The sequence below is a fragment of the Cricetulus griseus genome, chromosome 6 (assembly GCF_003668045.3).
Source record: "Cricetulus griseus strain 17A/GY chromosome 6, alternate assembly CriGri-PICRH-1.0, whole genome shotgun sequence".
Taxonomy (NCBI): domain Eukaryota; kingdom Metazoa; phylum Chordata; class Mammalia; order Rodentia; family Cricetidae; genus Cricetulus; species Cricetulus griseus.
In genome coordinates, this window is record NC_048599.1 from 94,591,594 (window position 1) to 94,613,776 (window position 22,183).

At 36.0% G+C, this 22,183-nt stretch overlaps 1 protein-coding gene across 2 annotated transcripts in view; it reads left to right on the top strand.

The window, feature by feature from the left end:
* The window catches only part of Nckap1 (NCK associated protein 1), a 73,554-nt gene that overhangs the window by 45,305 nt on the left and 6,066 nt on the right, over positions 1-22,183 (top strand). For both annotated transcript variants that reach the window (XM_035447177.1, XM_027420070.2), the window contains exons 17-27: positions 549-681; positions 3,401-3,520; positions 4,821-4,960; positions 6,244-6,375; positions 8,832-9,050; positions 9,434-9,564; positions 9,737-9,834; positions 11,495-11,588; positions 16,340-16,422; positions 16,775-16,855; positions 20,342-20,435. In XM_035447177.1, coding sequence (XP_035303068.1) covers positions 549-681; positions 3,401-3,520; positions 4,821-4,960; positions 6,244-6,375; positions 8,832-9,050; positions 9,434-9,564; positions 9,737-9,834; positions 11,495-11,588; positions 16,340-16,422; positions 16,775-16,855; positions 20,342-20,435 — 1,325 coding nt within the window. The remainder of the gene's footprint in view (positions 1-548; positions 682-3,400; positions 3,521-4,820; positions 4,961-6,243; positions 6,376-8,831; positions 9,051-9,433; positions 9,565-9,736; positions 9,835-11,494; positions 11,589-16,339; positions 16,423-16,774; positions 16,856-20,341; positions 20,436-22,183) is intronic.

Consider the following 22,183-nt stretch of genomic DNA (forward strand, 5'->3'; position numbering starts at 1 on the left):
CCCTCTATTACTATCTGACCCAAAGCCTATCCTAGAAAACTTGATTTTTGTTTGGATTATTTTTTAGCTCTATAAAGTTCCTATTGTAAAAGATTATAGTTAGAAACATCTTCCCTTTTTAGAGATAAAATTTCTAAGTCATATTTGGTTAATTTTGTTCATATTTTAAAAATTGATGTCATATGATTAGTTAGCAATATTTTTCTCAGTGATAACTTAAAATAATATTGGTCCTTATAATTGATAATTCCTTAGCTATGATAAAATTTGAAGAGTTGAGTGACATGTATTTATATTCTGTAGAAATTACAAATAACTGTTTAAGTTTTTGTTTAAAGTATTTGATGTTATTGAAAGAGTTATTACTCTGAATGAATTATTGATATGTAAAAGACACTTTGGGGGAATATTTTTAAGGGAATAAGTGTGATCAATTGGTAACCTTTATTCACTTGAGCTTAAATTAACCAGTTGTCAGGCACTATCATTTTTGTTTGCATCTAGCTATGAGTATTTCTGTTTGATGCCTTCACTGTCTCTCCTAACAGTTTTTACAGCCGTGCTTTTGAGAAGATGTTTCAGCAGTGCTTGGAGTTACCCTCTCAGTCAAGATACTCCATAGCATTTCCTCTCCTCTGCACTCACTTCATGAGCTGCACACATGAGCTGTGTCCCGAAGAGGTAACTTCAGCGCAGTGCTGTGGTTTACAGTAAAGCTAGATCAGATGGGTAGTCAGCCAAATGTTTAAAAAGACCCCATTACTTAGTCTTTGTTCTTACCTAAGCCTGTTTATGTAGATCAGAAAAATATGTGAACAAACACATGATAAAACAGTCATCAGTGAGATATGTGATAGAGGTATGGCAACCAAGAATATACGTGGATGAATACACATGCATGTATATCAGTCCTTTGCCTTTTAAAATAACTAATTTGACTAGTAGTACTGTTTATGCATTCAGTAATTCAATTTAATAATTGAATTCAATAATTAAATTTCTGTGCTTTTCATCTTAACACTGAAAGAACTTGAAAATTGAATTTATGGATTACTGATTCATTAACATCATGGATATGTTAGAAAAACCCAGGTTTGCTGACACTTGTGAGACAGATATAAACACACAACTCTCGAGGACAGCTAATTAGTAATTTTGGAGAGCCTAAGTATCTGTCAGATACATACTGGGTGTCAAAAGGAAAATTTTAGTTTGGAGAAATAAGTTTCAATGATCTGTTACATTGCATGGTAACACAGTTAATAATGTACAGCTGGGTGTGGTGGTAATCCCAGCACTCAGGAGGCTACAGCAGGAAGATCACAAGTTCAAGGCTAATCTGAACTACCTAAACTATCTCAGAAAATAGTAGTATTAGAAAATATGTTAACGGACTAAAAAGAATAGAATTTTAATGTTCATACTACAGAAATCAAGTTGGTGAAGCCACCAAATCTTTCTACAGTGTACACAGAGATCATAATGTAAGGATGCTTGGAGTCCATAGTGTGGTAGAGTCCTTGCTGGGTGTTCACAAGACCCTGGGTTTATCCCGAGAATAAAAATAAGTAAATAAATAAATAAAACAGTACATTGTGTCTCCAATAGATGCACTTATCATTTGACAATGAGTAAGGAAATAAATTGAAAAGACTATACATTAAAATTGAGTAATGTATTTCTTTGTAATTTAGTGTTTACTCTCTTAGAACTGTAGAATATGTTGAAAAGAAACTTGAGGTAGCATATCTCTAGATTGTGAGTATTCCATGGGAAGAGGACTTTGAGACAGAGATGAGGCCACAGGAAGCTTTTTCGGGACCTAAAGAAAGACTTGTGTGACAGGTTAAAGAGACCTAGCAGACATGTAGTTTATTAGTAGTGTGCTTACCCAGTTAAACTACCTAGCTCTGGGTTCAAGCCACAGTCAGCTCCCTAACCATCCATGTGTGTACCCCATCTCCCCTGCCAAAAACAATCCTCTGAGCATCCCTCCCCCCCCCCCCACATTCAGCATACACATACAAATTAGCCAGTATTTAATTATCCTTGGCTTTTTTGTTTGGATTCCTATTAAAATTTATAGGTTGTTTAAGGTTGACAGATTCAGGAGTGGTTATTGTATGGATCAAATATTGGTATGTTATGTAACATTATTGCAACAACATAGAGACTTTCTGTATGTTACATAAATAGGGAAAACGGAGAAAGAAATTTTTTTCTTAATTTCTCTTTGTAAAATATCTCATGTATAGTGGAGAATTTATGCCTTCATATACTGAACATTCTTGCTTTTTTTTTTTTTTTTTTTTTTTTTTTTTTTTTTCTTTTGAGACAGAGTTTGTGTATCCCTGGATGTCCTGGAACTCATTCCATAGGTAGAGTGGGCTGTTTTAAGTATTTTCAGTCAGCAATTCATTTTGTTTTGCTTAATTTTTAGTTTTTCAAGACAGCCCTGGCTGCTTGAAACTTGAACTTACTCTGTAGCTCACACTGGCCTTGAACTCACAAAGATCCACTGGCCTCTGCTGTGTTGGGATTAAAGGCATGTGCCACCATTGCCCAACTCTTGTTATTTTTAACAAAATCCCACCAAACAGCTACAACCCACCAAAACTAAACAAATACAGACCCCTAAAGAGATAACTAGCTTGTCTAGACATAGCTACATATGCATACAGATGTATTAATAACACCCTGAAATAAAGTACACCATTCCCCACCCTGCTGTGTTCAAAGGATGCATGTTCAGTTTTGTTATTCTTCCCTTTCCCATCCCCAGGAAGCAGGAACAGAGGAGGTAATTTCAGAAATTTTATGTCTCATTTATTTTCCCAACTTGATTTCTATTACTTTTATTTATCTGTTTGAGCTCTTGTTCACTTATTATAGAACTGTGTCAGAATTTGTGTGTTAGATGTAAATATTAAAGAGGTAAGATTAGAAAACTAACTTAAATTGCTCATGTACTTTGTGTGCTTTATTTGTAGATACTGAATATGTAGATTTAGAACTCGGTGCATTTGAATAATGAAATACATAGTTTATTATCTTTCTTTCTGAGATAGTCTCAGCCTTGTGAGCCTTCTACCTCAGTTTCCCCAGTGCTGGAATTGCAAATATGTGCTACCATGCTTTTATGCTTTATAAATAGTGAACTTTGAAGATTTTTCATAATCATAATTTTTTATATTGTTAATATGTTACAAAATACATACTCTTATGTGAACTGCGCAAACATAAAATCGTAGCTTAATTTCTGTAGTAGAGAAAGCAACATACATACACTTTCCCACCTCTTACAGTAAGACTTTAATAACTGAATTTTCACATTTATTTAAAGTATTTTGTTCTGATCACTTTTTTGTGACCTGTGTTGTTACCATCCTCTGCCTACCAGCGCCATCATATTGGAGACCGCAGTCTTTCCCTGTGTAATATGTTCCTGGATGAAATGGCCAAGCAAGCTCGAAACCTCATCACTGATATTTGCACAGAACAATGTACTCTTAGTGATCAGGTAATAATTTAAGTTTTTCCAACAGAGAGGGAATTTGTAAATGCAAGAAAATAAGTCATTAGTTGTTGATTTACTTTCCTTTTCAAGAATCTTTGACTCTCGGAAAAGCCATTATCACCTGTTGTTGTGACCGCCATTAACAACTTCTTATGTAAAAGTCTGTCCATGTCTGTCATTTCTTTTAAGAGACATGCATTGTCTTCTTGATTTGTTTTTGTGATTTTAGTACTTCATTCCATTATTCTTTGGTGACTCATATTTAATAGTTGTACATTTTCATAGATTTTTCTCATTTGCTTTTACTCAGTGGTATAGCTGTAAAGGAAAACAACGAAACACTTGACTTCCCTTTTATTTCCTAGGTGACTAATAAATTATTATATACTATAGTGGGTTCCTGGAATTTACCATGTTTGATAATTTTTTAACTACCTGTTCCTATACTGAAATTCATCTTTGGCCAGTGGCAACCTCTAGAGTACCTGAGAGCCTTCTTGCTTTCTTGCAATATAAGCCCTTGGATAGTACATGTATCCCCAATTGCCTAGTATGTACATGGGCCCAGTTTCAATCCCCAGTGCAAAAATAAACACAACCTCCCTTGTTCTCTGGCTCTTACAGTCTTTTCGCCCCCCCTCTTTTGCAGTGTACCCTTAGCCTTAAGTACAGGAATGTTTTTTTTTGTTTGTTTGTTTGTTTGTTTTTTTATCTACTGAGACTGCTCCACAAGTCTCCATTTTGATTGGTTGTGGTTTTCTGTAGTGGTTTTCACAACTTGCCTGGTTGTGTAATTTTAACTTTCTTGCTTTAACTGTTTCTTCAGTCAGTATTAGAATTATCCTTAGGAAATATCCTTTCCTACTGTGGCTCCATTAGTAAAAATTGCCCCTATGTTCAAGTTTGCTTGCAATCTGAAAACCTCACCTCTGACTTCACTCTCAGGACCCTCTTGATACCTAGAACTACTACATTAGTTTATACTTTATGCCCCACTATATAGTGTGCCCACTAGATCCTGAACAGATTTTGTTTCTTTTTTTATAGGCCATCTACATAATTGTAGTGACTGTTAATATCTCACTTGCCTTGTATGTTTTTATTTAATCTTTTGAATGATAACTTGAATAACCCTTGATGCTTCAATAGGGTTCCACTTTCTTGCATGCTCTATAGGCCATGTGAGCTGCATGCTCCCTACATTTGTGCTTGCTTGTCCAGACTCAGTTAAGGTGTCCTGTATTAATTTGTACATTCTGAGGAATCAGTGCAGCAATATAATGTCATTCTTACCCAATTTTAGTTACTGCCTAAGCATTGTGCCAAAACCATCAGTCAAGCAGTGAATAAGAAGTCAAAAAAACAGACTGGCAAGAAAGGGGAACCGGAAAGGGAAAAACCGGGTGTTGAGAGCATGAGGAAAAACAGGCTGGTAGTGACCAAGTAAGCCTTCTACTTTGATTATATCTGTCTGCTCTTGTAAAGATTCTCTTCCTGTGGTATTTGATTAGCTGTTGGTACTTTATTCTAAAATGTAGACTTTTTTCTTTCTTTTCGTTTTTGTTTTTTAAAGGCATGTTTTTTTCTGTATAATAAAGACAGATTTTCTCTGTATGATAGCTCTGGCCGTCTTGGAATTCATTTTGTAGACTAGGCTGGCCTTAAACTCACAGAGATCCATCCACCTGCCTCTGCCTCTGAGTGCTGGGATTAAAGGTGTGTAACATCACCACCCAGCCTAAAATGTAGATTTTTGAAGATACATTACTTTTGCCATTGTGACAAAATACACAAAAGAAGCTATTTAAGAAGGAAATGGTTTATTTTGGCTTATGGTTTGAGGGTACAGTCCATCCTAGTGGAGGAGGTACAGAACAGGAGTTTGAGGTCCTGGGTTTTGTGCCTGCAGCTAGGAAGGAGGGAGAGGAATGCTGGTGCTCACCTGTTTTTACTTTATTCCCTGGAACCCCAGCCCATGGAATGACACTGCTCACAGTTAGATGAGGTCTTCCCACCCCTGTTAACCCAATCTAGAAACTCCTCACCACACGCCCATGGGTTTATTTCCTAGGTGTCTTTTAATCTGTCAAGACAACAGTCAATATTAACCCTCACATGTATAACAGATGGTATTTGTTTTGACGTACTGAATGCTAAAAGTCAAGAGTCTGTCTCAAACTTTCTGAGGAACAGTATAAACAATCTTAATTCTTAAGTCAGGTAACAGACTTTGAGCATTTAGTGATATATTAGTATATATCTGGTATCACTATTTGAAAACAAAAATATGTTAGCTAGCACTTTGGGACATTTGTGTTTTGATTGTTGGGAAAGGAAGCATTAAGTGATCAATAATCAGGTGAATGTTTTTTTATTAAAATACCCTACTGTTCCTAAGATGAACAAGCCATCACCACTTTATAAACAGTGCTCCATTTCCCGTAATAGATCAGCACCATCAGGAGGAGGTTACTGCTGTTGAGTGCAGAATGAGCACCTCTTTCTGTGGTTGCTCAGTGTATTCATTATTAGCCGAATGTAGAGAAACAGGAATTTTCTTAGAATTGCCTACTTAGTTAAACCTAAACATTTTGAGCTATCAGTTTAAGAATAAATAGAAAAATCAAATTCTGCTGTATTCTCTATAAGTCTTGCTATTTGTATGAAACTGATTTGGAATTGCTTATGAAACATCATTTTGATTATTATTTATTATTGTTTTTTAGCCTTGATAAGTTGCACACTGCACTTTCGGAGTTATGCTTCTCCATAAATTATGTTCCAAACATGGTGGTCTGGGAGCACACCTTCACGCCTCGAGAGTATTTGACTTCTCACCTGGAAATACGCTTCACTAAGTAAGAGAGTACATAGACTGCTGTTGAGCTGTGTTCATTATCTAGCACCCATCTGATACTAGCTTTTATTAGACAAAGTGAGTTGTACTGATGCAGTACAAATAAAAGTGAACTGAGACTTCTGTCCCACACTTACTACTAATTACTGACACTGCTAACATCAGTTTCTCCCAAGTTTTAATTGTTGAATACAAACAGTAGGTGATTTACTGATCTATCTTCAGGCTTACAGAAAGCAAGTGCATAAGGCTGGGAGTCAGTAAAAAAAGACAGAGAAGGAATAAGAAAAGATGCAAGCACTGTCACCAAGTTTCTAGTACTCTTTTGTGCACACCAAGCTGTCATTTCTGAGTAGTTTTACAGGTGTTTGATAACACCTTACAGAATAATTTAAAAAAATTCTTTCAGTTCTATCAGATGAGTGCTTCAGACTACTTAAAGTTAATTGTTAAGGAAGCATTTATTAATAATTTATAATCTCGAGAATCTTAGTATTTGAAAAATTTGCCAAAGGATTTTCAAAGTTTTATTGTCATTTATGAGTAATATTTCTATTGCTATATGTTTAATATGTGGTAAGGAAATAGTATAAATCTTAAAACTTTAATTGATAAGGCAAGAATATTGCAACAGAGAATAAAATAGGACTATATAAAAACAGTACTAAATTGAGTATTGTTACTCGGCTAGAGAAGTGGCTACTGTTAAATAATGTGTTTTGAATACTGACAGTAAAACTCTAGAATTTAGACCCAAGGGACATTATGTCTTCTGGTACTTAACATTCTTAGATGGGTGGTGGGAGACTCCTGGATAGAATCTGAGACTCAATTTTCAGACCCAGTGTTTTCTTTCTATAAATAGTTTGGTTTATAATCTGTGGGCATGCAAATGTTCTCCTTTACCTGAACCTCTGTGTAGTGGTCAGGATTGAGACAAGTGAGCAGCTTGCTGGGTTTGTTTTGTTTGGTTTGTTTAGTTTTAATCTTAGCACTCAGCTGCTATATACAAGAATAGCAGTTTTTATCTTGAGTTGCCTTATCTGGCCATAGTCCTTAGCTTGTTTTGTCTGCTGCCTCAAAAATGGATTTTTACAAAAATAAGTCTGAAATGTTGTCACATAAGGGAACTTCTTTAAAAAAAAAAAAAAAGTAAGGCAGCATGGCTCAGTCAGTATAAAGGTGCTTGCTGCTAAGCAAGCGGACACTAGGTAGGAGAGAACTGAGTTGACAGCATTGTGTTCTAACCTCCACATGTGTAACATGGCACGTATGAGAGTACACACACACACACACACACACACACACACACACACACACAAATATAATTTTAATTTAATTTTTTTTAAGGGAATAGAAAGGACTAATGCAGAAAAAGATCACTTCGAGAAGTGTATTAGGGGTTTCTATTGCTGTGAAGAGACACCATGACCGTAGCAACTCTTATAAAGGAAAGATATTTAATTGGGATGGCTTACATTTTCAGAGGTCCATTATCATGGTGTGTGACATGGTGGCATACAGGCAGACTTGGTGCTGGAGAAGGAACTGAAAGTCCTACATCTTTACCCACAGGCAACAAGAAGTAGCCTGTCTCACTGGGTGTAGCTTGAGACCTCAAAGCCCACCTCCACAGTGACACACTTCCTCCAACAAGGCTACACCTCCTAATAGTGCTACTCCCTGTGAGCTTATGGGGGCCAATTAGATTCAAGCTAGCAAAAGAAGTATTTTCAAATTTGTGTTTCTTTTCAGCCATATATATATATGGGGAATAAAAATAGGTTTTAATTTGCTGCTTCATTGTTATCTTGTTTTAACTGTTACCGCAGTTTGTTGAAAATGAACATTAAGTCAGGCAGACATTTAAGTGCTCATTCATGTGGTCAACTTCAGATGCAGGATGTATTCCTTCATAAATGCTTAATTAAATCATTTCTGTAGTTGTATTTTTTTTTTCTGTGGTTATATACATTTCTTTTTAGGTGTTTGTAAACTTTGTTCACTCTAGACAGACCATCTCCAAACAGTAGCTCATTTTTAGTTTATTTATGTTTTGAACCTTAGTTTGTTTATGAAATGTTGGTGATGATAGCAACATAGTCATATTATTAAATATTGGGATTGTAGTTTGTTCACATAAAATACAAAATGCTTCAGGCAGGAGTGCCACTAAACTATAGGTTAAATAGCTCATCATGCTTGCTATATTAATGCAGTTTTTAAAAGTCCTTTTTATATTTAATCACTGCCAATTTATATTCTCCGGATGTTTTTCAATTATTTGTATTCCTAGTTCGTCATTTTTAGTTATTAAAATAATCACAGTAGTAATTTCATGGCTTAATTTTAAGAATCTTTAAAAATTAATTTTATTGCTCATTTGACAGTAGATGTTAGCAGATTGGAAGATTGTTTACAAAAGTGGGAAAATCTTACCTCTTTTATTATCCCCAGATCAATTGTTGGAATGACTATGTATAATCAAGCTACACAGGAAATTGCAAAGCCATCAGAGCTTCTAACAAGTGTAAGAGCATATATGACTGTACTCCAGTCCATAGAGAACTATGTGCAGATCGATATCACCAGAGTGTTTAATAATGTTCTTCTTCAACAAACACAACACTTAGACAGTCATGGAGAACCAACCATTACAAGTCTATATACCAATTGGTAAGTAACATATTTAGAAATTTTGAATGATGCAAAGTTTTGTTTTGTAATGAATTCCTTAAGAAAGTCATTTTAATGGTTAGTGCTTATATATGAATGTATGTGTAGTACATGTGTGACTGCTGTCCTCAGATTAGAAAAGAACACTGAATTCCCTGAAACTGGAGTCACAGCCAGTTGTGAACCAGCATATGAGTTCTGTGAACCAAACTTAGGCCTTCTTGAAGAGCTGCCAATGCTCTTAACCTCTGAGCCATCTGTCTCCAACATCATGTGCTCATTTATTTTATCAGTTGACTTGAAACTTACATGTAGGGCTGTATACCGTAATAAATTTTTGTGCAGACCTTTTCTTCTGGTTATAAATTTACTTTTCTCTTTAGGTACTTGGAAACTTTACTGAGACAAGTCAGCAATGGCCATATAGCTTATTTTCCTGCCATGAAAGCATTTGTGAATTTACCCACAGAAAATGAATTAACATTCAATGCAGAGGAATATTCTGACATATCAGGTGAATATTGCATTACTAATGAAGAAAACCTGATTGTTTTACATGATAGCTTGATTTGGCTTGGTTGTTTTGACTATTAATATATAGTTTGTAAGATGGGGTAGTGTATTATGTCATTGTTTCTTAACATATTTGCTCTGTCAAGAAACTTAAATCAATTCATTTCTTTCAGAAATGAGGTCTTTATCAGAGCTCCTAGGCCCATATGGGATGAAGTTCCTAAGTGAGAGTCTTATGTGGCATATTTCATCACAAGTTGCTGAACTTAAGGTACACAACCTTTATCAACCCAGCTCACTGTCCTTGTTTGCAGTGTTGGGGTTTGAACCTATGACCTCACTCACATGTGTTAGGAAGTGCTCTAACTGAGCTACATCTCCAGCCCCTTTCTCATTTTTTATTTTGAAACGGGGTCTTAGTAAATATCCCAGGCTGGCCTCAAAAGTCCTGCACCAGTCTCCCAAATAGCTAGTATTCTAAATGTAGGCTGCCAAATATGACTTGAATTCACCTTTTAAACAGTAATTCTTGTAAAACATTGCAAGAATGTGAGAAAACATGAAGTTTTAAATTAATCTGATGTGAAAGTACCAACATGTAAATAGAACTAAAGCACTTGTAGAGCTCTCAATAGTATCTTGCCTTAGAGGTGAGAAAGCAAGAGACCTAAAAGGATGAATTAACTTGCAAAAGGGTCTGGGTTCAGGTTTCTGAAGTATTTTTAGTTAAGCCTTAATTCCGTTGCACAGTGATACTTTTATTTGATTATTCTCAAAATTCTAGCCTAAGCTATTTGTTCCAATTTACCATTGAGTATTACTTTCCATACTTCCACAGATTGTGACATGAACATTTTTAGATTATTGGGCATGTTAGAGATTGAATGCAGAGCCTCTCACATGGTAGGCAAATGCTCTACCACTAGCCTCAAACCTGGTGTTTTAGTTAGTATTACTATAATGCAATGATGAAACATCATGAACAAAAGCAAGCTGGGAAGGAAAGGGTTTGTTTGTTTGTTTTGTTTTGTTTTGTTTTGGGGGGTTTACACTTCCACATCCTAGTCATTCCACATTCCATCACTGAAGGAAATTAAGATAGGAACTCAAGCAGGGCAGGAACCGGGAGGGAGGAAATGTTGCAGAGCCCATGGAGGGTGCTGCTATCTGGCTTGTTTCTCATGGCTTGCTCAGCCTGCTTTCTTATAGACTCCAGGACCACCAGTCCAGGGGTGGCACCACCCACAATGGGCTGGGTCCTCCCTCATCAGTCACTAATGAAGAAAATTCCATGTCTCCATGTTCTGGAGACATTTTCTGAATTGAGGTTCCCTCCTTTCAGATGACCCTAGCTTGTGTCAAGTTGACATAAAACTAGCCAGCACACCCAGCTTAGTGTGTTATCTTTTATCTTAAATCCTTTAAGCTGGGTGAAAAATGTCTTTAGGCTGCCTAGTATTTATTTTAAAAAGATATTAAAGCCAGCAACATGTTAAGTTACCATTTTTATCATTTTAGGAATATGTCAGTGCTAAGATGAACTATATTGAATAAGTACATACATATGTAATGTCTTTAGATCTTGAGGGAATTTGAATTCGGGTCACTAAAACTTTTGGAACTTACCAGACTAGTAAAGGCATGTTTTAAAGCACTGTTGTGCATCTAAGCATATGATGGTCTTATTCTTTGCACTTATCTTCTGAGCTTTCCTGACTTCTTGAATTGGAAAACATTGATCTTAATATAATTTTGAGATTCTTTTATTAAAACAAAATTGTTTAGCATACAACATCTGGACTTCATGAATTTTGTTTTCATTTTCCTATTGTAACTCACAAGCAAGTTCTTATGTCATTGACACAAAAGTCTGTGCCTGACTTGGTCTCTTTCTTTCTTTTTTCTTTTTCTTTTTCTTTTTTTTTTTTTAGAAACTTGTGGTAGAGAATGTTGATGTGCTAACACAAATGAGGACCAGCTTTGACAAGCCAGACCAGATGGCTGCACTCTTTAAAAGATTATCCTGTGAGTAACTTGTGGTACTTTTTATAAACATTTGAAAGATCTAACACACAATAGTCAATTTCTAGCCAAATTTGCAAAATAAATGCAAGCAGCAAATTATGCAAAGTGCTCATTAGCATATGAAAAGAACTAGAAATAAATTACAGTCAATGGAACTTTTCAGTACATATCTACTTCAGTTCTTTGGTTTTGGTCTTGGTTTGGTTTTGGGGGTGGAGGCAGAGTCTTAACCCAGGCTGGCCTTAAACTCAAAGTTCTGCCTGCTTCTGTTTTCTGGCTTTACTTCAGAAATGCTTGACTGTATTTTTAGTGTGTGTTATTTATTAGTAACTATTGCTATTAATGAGTTTCTGAACCTATTAAATTTAATATAGTAAGTCTACATTAATTAGGCTAAAAGATAATTAACTTCAGAGTCTGTAACTTCCTAAAAGTCAGCGTCCCTAAAATGTCCGCACACTGAGTGAAGGCTGTGGCATTTACTGACAGGTGTTATATCTCCAACTGTGACGACAGGCAGCAGTCCTGTCATCTCAGCAGCCCCGTCTCTCTGTTGTATTCTTCCTCCTCCTGAACTCCCACAGTCATTCCTGCCACCATAGACTACATTCCTATCTGGCTTCTTTCACTTAGCATGTTTTGGATTCACCTGTCTGTGTTGTCCTTGAGTTAATAATTATTTCCTTTTTCTGCTAATTACTATTCTATTGCATGAAAACCCTGAGCCTGTCATTTACAGCTTAAATTTTTCTTTAAATATCTTCTTGAAATTGATAAGGTAGCTATACCTTACTTATAATGGTAAAGGTTTTCCCAGCATTAAAAATGTAAGAAATCCAAAATAAAATTTATTTGTATTGAACAGAGCAGAGTGAGTTTACTACTCTCCAAAATCCCAGGTCCCGGGGAGCAGGTTTATCAAGTGCAAGGCTATGGCTTCTGTTCCTAGCATTGTATAACTGAAACAGTGTCAGTCATCTGAAATATTACAGTGTACACTTGATGTACTTAACACCTGACATTTTCTTCTCAGATGCTTAGAGATTCACTTCATTGCCTGTCTTCTGCTTTTAAACCCTAACTTCATTAGAATTAGCATAGTGCTTCAGGGCATTAAAGATGGTCTTGTAGAACACAATAGTAGCTGCCAGGACTTAGAAAGGAAGCAGCAAGGGAGTTTGGGGGATGATGGATGGAGCTGTTTGCCATAGAAGCGATATTGGTAAAAAATACATGATAATTTCATAGAACTGAACACTGGTGGTTGGAGGAGCGAAGCTGAGTTTCTTATGTGGTTGTTTAAAAAATAAAAAATCAACTTGACTGCCTTACAGGGAAAAATTAGAAATAAATGGAAATTTTTTAACCTTTAATTTTTACTATTATTTTGCGATCTCGGTGTTTTCTTTATTCTCCTTCGTTATTTTTGTTTCATTCAATTTTTGGAGTCATTTGACATGACCACCCTACCAACCTTACTGTACTTAACTTTCCTAGAAATAAGCAGTCTTTTGATTGGACCTTATCATTGGGACCACTAATAGACCGAGCTGTTTAATATCCTGTCCTTAATTCTACCTGTGCAGTTGAAACAAAATGGAACTTTAATTAAAGTTCCATATTGAGAATCTGCATGATTGAATTTTATGTATAATAAGACTTTGGGATTTGCCAAAACTAAAATTTAAATTGAATCTTTGTGATCCATATTTATAAAGTTAGCCTTAAATACATTAAGCCCATTTTGTGTTTTATTAGAAAAAGAAAAGATGTGCTTGAGAGAGGCTTCTTGGAGCAGATGACTATTCTCTGGGATGAAGTCTTTTCCTTGTCCTTGACCCTCTCTTAAGCTTCCTTCATTTCATATTCAGAAAGTCAGAAGTTTGATTTAGAATCAGCAAGTCATTGTGTTAAAGAGACAAGGTATTATGGTTTATTAAAAGTGGCTCTGACTTGGGAGTCAGTGTGAAACTTGGTTTTCACTTTAGGGCTTCTGTGTCACTCAAGCAGATCTCATCATGTCCTGGGTCCTTACTTTCTGTCCTCTAACAGTCTCTCTTGGAGCCAGGCTGCCACCTGATTCTAAACCATTCTAGATTTCTGCCATGATTCTTCCTTTCAAAAATTTATTTCATTCCCTTTTGTCTTCCTGTCACCATGTCTAAACTTACAAGTTTCTGCAGAACAATGTTTAGTAGGGTGATTTCACTGCAAATTATTCCTCAGTAGTCTTGGAGTTTGGAGCTCTGTGTCCCAGTGCTCCGTTCCATTGGTGGTCTTGTGTTAGTCACTAAAACCCAAGCTTCTCCACTGTCTTTTATTTATCTTTTTATAAATTTTGGTTAGTGAAGCTTTCTCCTTTTTTAACATTTAGAGTGTATTTCTATGTGTGGGGGGCAGTGTGTGTGTGTGATACACACACACACAGAGAGAGAGAGAGAGAGAGAGAGAGAGAGAGAGAGACAGACACACACACACACACACACACACACACACGCAGAGAAAGAGTGTACAGTTGTGTGTAGAGGTCAGAAGTTGGTTCTCTCCAAGTCCTGGAAGCTAACCTCAAATTGTCAGACTTGGCAGCAAGCCCCTTCAGCAGTTCTTGTTTAGCTTTGGTGTAGAATTATCTTTTCTTCCTAGTCCTCCTTTATGTCAACTAGGATAAAATTTTCTCAGACAAATAATTTGTTCTTTGTTTTTTTATTTTTTTCAATCATTTCTTTCCTCTAGTAGAAACACTTCCCTAGTTTTTTGTTGCCTCACTTTTATTGACTGTCTGCTAATCTGCTGGTTATCAGGCACTGACAAACTGTAGACAGATAACAAGATGAATAGGTTGCTTTTTCTTTATGTGGAACTTACCATATATTTGTATTATTTTGTTAGCAGTTTTTAAAATTTGTCACATTTAGCTCATAATTATTCTTATTTATATTAGCTAGTAAAACATATATAGTGAGAGTTTAAATTCTTAGTCCAAACAAAATACCTCAGTTCCTGCATTTCAATTTGCATCTGTGGTTTTCTATATATCTATTTCTAGAAATTTGCTTATTTGAATTTTTCTAACATAAATGCAGTCATATTAGAGGCTTATGTGTGTATGTGATATTTAAGTGAATGTGTATTCAGATACACATGCTCAGAGCCCCAGGGTTTATGTCAGGTGTCCTCCTCAATTGTTTTCCATGTTGTGTTTTTGAGACAAGGTTTTCTCAGAACTTGAAGCTCACCAGTCATAGAAAATGGCTGGCCTGTGGCCACTCCATGGCACTAGAATTACATGATTTCGAAACCGTGCCCAGCTTTTACATGAGTGCTGAAAATCCAAACCAACACTTTACCCACTGTGTTCTCTCCCTGGCCTCCTCTTCTCTTATCTGTTTAGATTGCTTGCACTAAAGCCCAGATTGTTTTCTATATTTATGTTATTACATAGTCTATTGCCTTGTATAGGGTGTTTAATAAAATATTCCCTTTGATCCCACTCTTATTTTGTTAGGACAGTTTGAATATTAAGTATATAATAACCATTTTCAAAGTTATTTTCTCTGAGCAACATGCACGTAATCAAGGCCATCACCATGGGTTCCAGTAACTTAGCTCTGCACCACCTGTTTAGAATCTCCATCCAGCACTGACCAGCATAGCCCTGCTTAGCTTCTGAGTTCAGAGGTGTTCAGGTGGTTTGTCCATAGATCTGCTTATGATCTCAATAAGCAATTGTTTCATTTTTTACCCACAACTGAAGAATTTTCTCCAGGGGGTTAGAGAGATTAACTCAGCAGTTAAAAGGTACTTGCTATTCTTGCAGAGGACTGGAGTTTGCTCCAGATTCTCAATCCCCTCAGCAGTGAACACAGCTCTTAATTCCAGGGCATCTGACACCTTCTTCTGGCCTCCTTGGATACCCACACACTTAAGTCACACAGAGAGACTCACAGAAATGCATATTTTAAAAAGTGTTTAAAAAATTAAACTAGGAAGTAAGTAGTGGTGGCGCACACCTTTAATCCCAGCACTTGAGATGCAGGCGGTTCTTTGTGTTCAAGGCCAGCAGGTCTGCAGAGTGAGTAACAACACAGCCAGGAATACACATTGAAACCCTGTCTCAACCACACACACCCCCCCCAAAAAAAATAAATTGGAATAGCTGGAGAGATGACTGAGGTTAAGAGCACTGGCTGTACTCCCAGCACCCACATGGCAACTCATAACCCTCTATAACTGCAGTTCCAGGCATCTGTTGCCCACTTCTGGCCTCTGCAGTTACCTCGCACATAAAAGGTACACACATACATGCAGGCGAAATACCCATACACATAAAATAAAGTAAAAATTTTAAAATATAAATAAAATAATTTACTCAAGAGTTCCTGTTCCATCTGAGGGTTTAACTCCTAACTATGCTAATGGCCTTTCTCCCAAGCTCTCTTCTTACGCCTGTCTCTGCCAAGTGTATGAGGGGGATTACATATTATTTCAAGATCTTGATCAATGTCAATCTTCTAATACATTTAAAAGAGCAGAGTTTTAATATGTGTGTGTGTGTGTGTGTGTGAATTGATAAATAATTTAAATATTGGCTATCAATGCATTAGCCTCTTTAAACAAACACTTATTGAGTCAAATTACAATTAGTCATGGAATTTATTCCAGAAATTTTGATTTTTGAGAATTTTATCCAAAGCTAAGAAGGAAGCTAATGTTTTATATTTTCTTCTCTTCTCCCCTTCCTTGTAATTTAGCTGTTGACAGTGTCTTGAAAAGGATGACCATAATTGGTGTTATTTTATCCTTCCGATCATTGGCACAAGAAGCACTGAGAGATGTAAGAATCATTTCCATATCATCTTTTTATTTTCCAAAAGTTAAAATTCACAGCAATAGTAAAATTCCAGTTTGCATAGTGATGATAAATAAAGTACCTTTTTTGTTTAGTATTAAAATTTGGTTAATACACCATTTCAGCTTTGCCCTACATTAAAGTGTTCCTTTTGAACTGTACTAATTTTAACACTGAATATATATCATTTCCGTGCATTTTGGCCTTTTAGAAAGGCCCAGTGAAGTAGATAATATGTTTTTTTGTGAAAATTTGACCTTATCAGTTGGTAGTGTATTTTATTAATATATAGGCTGCGTGAGTACTGACCCTGTGTTTTTGTTCATTTCCTGCCTAGGTTTTGTCTTACCACATTCCTTTCCTTGTGAGTTCCATTGAAGATTTCAAGGATCACATTCCAAGGGAAACTGACATGAAGGTAGAGCTTTTGTAGTTTTAAAGTGAGATGTTCAAGTTACATGTGAAATGAAGTGGTAACAAACCTGGAAATAGCATTCTTGCCTGTGCTATTGCTTCTCTGATTTCTTAGCACCAAAAACTTCCTAAGCATTTTGAAAGTCAGTCTTCTTTAATAATCAACTAAAAGGACATAAAATTTGTTAAAAATTGATCTTTTTCCTCTTAGACAGCTTTTTCTTGCATGGCCATAAAGCAGCAAAATAAGTTGTTTTAAATTCAGTTGTAACCAGTTTTAAAAATAAGTGTTTAAAAGTCTTAGACAAAAATTTCTGTAGTCTAATCAAAACCAGTTTTCTTTCACATCATTTTTTAATGAATATAAGACAGGAAGTTGCCGGGCGTTGGTGGCGCACGCCTTTAATCCCAGTACTCGGGAGGCAGAGGCAGGTGGATCTCTGTGAGTTCGAGGACAGCCTGGTCTCCAGAGCGAGTGCCAAGATAGGCTCCAAATCTACACAGAGAAACCCTGTCTCAAAAAAAAAAAAAAAAAAAAGACAGGAAGACAGGAAGTCAACAGCCTTTTAAAGATCCATAATTATTTATTTTAAAATTTTTGATCCATGTGATCCAGCCATGGGTTTAATCTCAGCTGTGATCTCCTAATGTATTTAAATTATGTGATATAAAAGGAGTCATAGTTATTGTTAGTGTCCATGTTTGAGAGATGATTTTATACTTGGCTTACTGTATAAGTGCGTGTGTGTCTCCCAGGAATCAAACTTAGGCTGTCAGGCTTGGTGGCCAGTGCCTCTGCTCAATGAACCATCTTTCGAGCACCCTTTGCATTCCTTGACTCTTGAATAGTGTTCAAGTTTCAGAGTGATGCCTTTCAAACTTTAGAGTGGAGTAGGGCTTGAGCGTCTTCCAGTGAATCTCAGGCTGACCTAGAATTCTAAATAATCCTCCTGCCTCAACCTCCCAAATGTTGGGCTTACAGATTTATGCCACCTTGCTTGCTTTATTCAAATGGCTTATCATCTACTGCTCTGTTTATCTGCCTCTCTCTTCATATGTATCATTTGAGCTATTCATTCTCTCATGTATCCATTTGCCCTCTTCATTTATTCTACTTGAAGCACTGCCCTTTTCTATTTCTGCATGTAGGAGTCCTGCCTAGCTATTAAGGCCAGGTTCACTTGCTATTTTCTAACAACCATTTCGAGATTTCCCCAATGATAAAAAATACTGTCTTAGTGCTAGCGGAGAACTTATTTTTCTTCTACCTGTATTTATACCAGATAATAAACATCTTAAAGGATAAAGCCTTGTTTCTTTTAATTTTTGATTTTCCTATAGTGTTTTGCAGAAATATGCATTGGACAAAGCCTTGTTTCTTTTAATTTTTGATTTTCCTATAGTGCTTTGCAGAAATATGCATTTGAGAGCAATGAATTTATGATGGAAACTCTATGAATATAGCAGAAAATGAATTTTTCTTAATTGGAAATGCTGCAGAAAGCTCAAGGCTACACAATTCTTATGAACACACTGATGCACAGGTGCTGAGAATTCTAATACTCTGCCCACATTGAATTAATCATCCAATTCCTATTAGTTGATATAATTGTGTTTAGTTTCTAGCAAACTGTCAGTAAAATTTACTTTGCTTAAAGAATCCAAACATGATTTCTAACAGCTTTATCCTTATAAAATTCACTCATCTAAAGTGGTTAAGTGGTTTTGGGTGTAATCACAGAGTTGTGACTTTCACAGTTTACAAAGAGCATCAGTACCCATAGCAGGCACTCCCCACTTTAATCCCACCCCCAATCCTAGATGACTGTGTCTCTAACTGCACACTTGCCTGTTTTGAGTGCTATGTATAAATTATACAACAGATATTCTTTTGACTCAGACTTCTTTAACTTGGCGTGTTTTCATGTTCCACCAATATGCCATAGTTTGCTTATTTGGCCATCAATTAGTGATAGGGGTTGTTCTTACTTCTCACCTATTGCAAATAATGCTATTTTGTTTATCTTTGTTGATGTTTTTGTTCTCTTGTATAAGAAATGGAATTGCTATAAAAACTGTGCTTAGCTTTGAGGAAACACCAAACTGATTGGCCATGGCAACATGTGTTTATATTGCTATCAACAATGAATGAAGGTGCCAGGATTTTCTGTATCTAATCCTTGTCTTCTTGATGAGAGCCATTTTAGTAGGTGTGCAGTGGTGCCACATCATTTGGGTTTGCATTTCCTCCATATAAGAGATGGCACACATTTGTTGATATATCTCTATGGCTTCTTCAGAGACAGGTTTATTTGGATCCTGTGCCCATTTTTAAACCATGTTGTCATCTGTGTGTACAGAGTTCACCCTGTCTTTTCACCTTTGCCTGGCTCTAGTGGTTGAACTCGAGTTGCTAGGCTTATGCAAGTGCCTTTTTATCACTGGCTCACATCGTTTTACTTTTAAAATCCTCAATAGAGTCATAATTTGTACATTTCCCCCACTGAATTATCTTTCCAGTTTCTTGATGGTATTCAAGAAGTACAGAACTCTTTAATTTCAGTGTACTTTAGCTTGCCTGTTTTTTCTTCTTTTTGTAGTTTTACTATCAAATTACACAAATAAACATCATCTTGACAAAGGCCATCAAGATTTATGCTTGTATTTTCTTCCAAATTTTTTAAAATTTTAGCTTTTACATTTATGTCGTTGATGCATTTTGAATTTGTGTTTGTATGTGGTGAGCAGTGTATGTCTATGGAACTTAGTGCATGGTTGTTTCCATTTGTCTGTGGTTTATTAGCTGTAATATCAAAGATAACTAATTATATGCACAGTTTTTAAGTAAAGTATCAGTCAGCCTGAATAATTGGAATCCATGTATGATGTTGAAAATAACTTGCCAGAAATTGCTTTATCACATTTTTAAGTTAGTGTTTTCTTAAATTTTTCTGTAATTAATTTGCTATGTTTATCAATTTGATTAAGCATTGAATTCCTAAAAGTTTTTATTAAATTACTGTGGACTTAAGCATAAGTTCAGTAATATTAATTCACTTTTGTTTGTTTTTTCCTCTCTTGGCTTTTACTCTAGCCCAGGCTGAGCTGGAACTCATTGTGTAGCCAAGGCTGGCCTTGAACTCTGAAGTGTTGATAGTACAGGTGTGAGCCACTACAACTAGCTTCATTTATTCATTTCTTTTGACTTAATATTTTACATCCATGTTTCCAAGACTAATAGAAACTTTAGAGTGATTCCGTGGAACTTGCCACAGAGGGACTGACTACAAGTCTTGTTTGTCTGCACAGTGGGAAGTTACAAGGAACAGTGTTATCCAGTGTAGGTTAGCTATCCCTGCTTCAGCTAAGTTGCTGAAATCATCTAGTATGTAGGCAGACTGATTTAAACCATAAATATTTTCTTACTAAACTAAACTTTCTCAGTAGTTTGTTAAAATACTGATTCTTTGTAATTCTTGTATTTTGTCAGGTTGCAATGAATGTGTATGAGTTATCGTCAGCTGCTGGATTACCATGTGAGATTGATCCTGCCTTAGTTGTAGCTCTTTCCTCACAAAAATCAGGTAAAATGCACTAACAGATAGGTAATATTCCTATTAAAATTATAGGGCAGCCTAAGTGTGCATGTCGTACGTACTTTTGCAGATGTCTTCTTAGTATTAAGCTTTTTTTTTTTTTAATTGGAACACAGCAAGATAGAAAAGACAAAATGCCTTACTTTTTGGAGTCTTTCTTTGGCATGGCCATTATGTATATACTGTCTGAGCCATATTATCAGATGAGGCTGTTAAAGCCATTTAGTGTAGATAGGTCCATCAGTCAAGAGGAACAACACCATTTCAGCTTCAATGAGCTCAGGGAGAAGGAAGAACCACATAGAAACTGAGGTGGAAGGACCAGTGGAGTTAGAGAAAAACAAACAAAAACTGGGAAGAAAGCTCTGAAGAAAGTGGAGAGGGACTCATCAGCTGTGCAGCCTCAGTGAGCTATGATGATGAGATCAGTGTCAGTGGAGTTCCAGTGCAGCAGCACTCAGATGGATGCAGAAAGGGGACTGCAGATATTAAGTTAGAAACAGCTCTGTCGGGAACAGGGACATCAAGTTAGAGGTAGGTGGAAAATCAAGGCTTCTTTGTTGCCTTGGGAATCACAGGTAGGCCTTGCACATAACACGCTTGAGCTATACCCCAGCTTATGAGAAGGACTTCTGAGATGAAAAAGTTGAGAACATTTGTATGCTAGTGGAAGACTGTCCTTATGATAGCCAGGAAGTTGGGAACTGGTGTCCCATTTTAATTAGAATGGATAATCATCGTAAAAAAGTTGATAAATATTAATGACCATTTAGGCATTTTAAGGCCAGTCTTTTGAAACATAATACCAAAATTGTTTCACATAATTCTAGATTTGTCTGCAGTGTAAATAAGTTTTGTTTTCTTTGTATTGAAATGCCCTTCTCCACTCTTTATTTTATTTTGTAATTTTTTATTAATGTGTATGAGTGTTTTGCCTGCACTTATATATCCTCCATGTGCATGCCGGGTTCCCAAGGAATAAAGAAAAGGGCATCAGCCCTTGGAAGGGGAGTTAGAGATGATTGTGAACCACCATGTGAGTTTTGAGAACTGAACCCAGGTCCTCTGCAAGAGTAGCAAGTGCTGTTAGCCACTGATTCATCTCCAGGCCCGTTTTCAATTTTTTTGAACCAAGATATAGTCTTAGTCCATTAGTTTTCTTACTAGTTACACTTTGTTTTCATGATTCATTATATGCATTGTTGCTTATAGGTATTTTTTTTTATGATTAACCAAAAATTTAAAATATTACGTGGTTTGTTTCTTCCTATGATCAACCCATAGTTGCATATAATTACAAACTACAGGGTAACTAGAAGCTCCCAAGTATCAGGTAAGAAGTCAAGTGCTAGTCAGAACAATTTAAATACCGTAAATATTTTAGTAAAGATTATTGTCTTATAGCTATAGAGTATGCTAGATATTCTCATTTGTAACTGCTTCCTCTTGTTTTCTAGAATAGAGAAATAGGTAATGCAGTCCCCTTTTCAATATTGGTATTCTTTAAGCAATATACTTTAAATGATATTCATAGCTATCTTAGGGAAAGAAAGATTCTTTTCTTTCAGTAAATTTTTAGATTATGGGGTAGAAAAATTTATAAATGGCATCATATATGATGTTCTCATCATTTTTCATCATTTTTCACTTAGGAAATTTAGATTAAAATGTTATTGCCTTTATTTTTTTCTAGATTAGATTATTAACTTTTAAATAATCTTGAAGAAAAGCTTGAT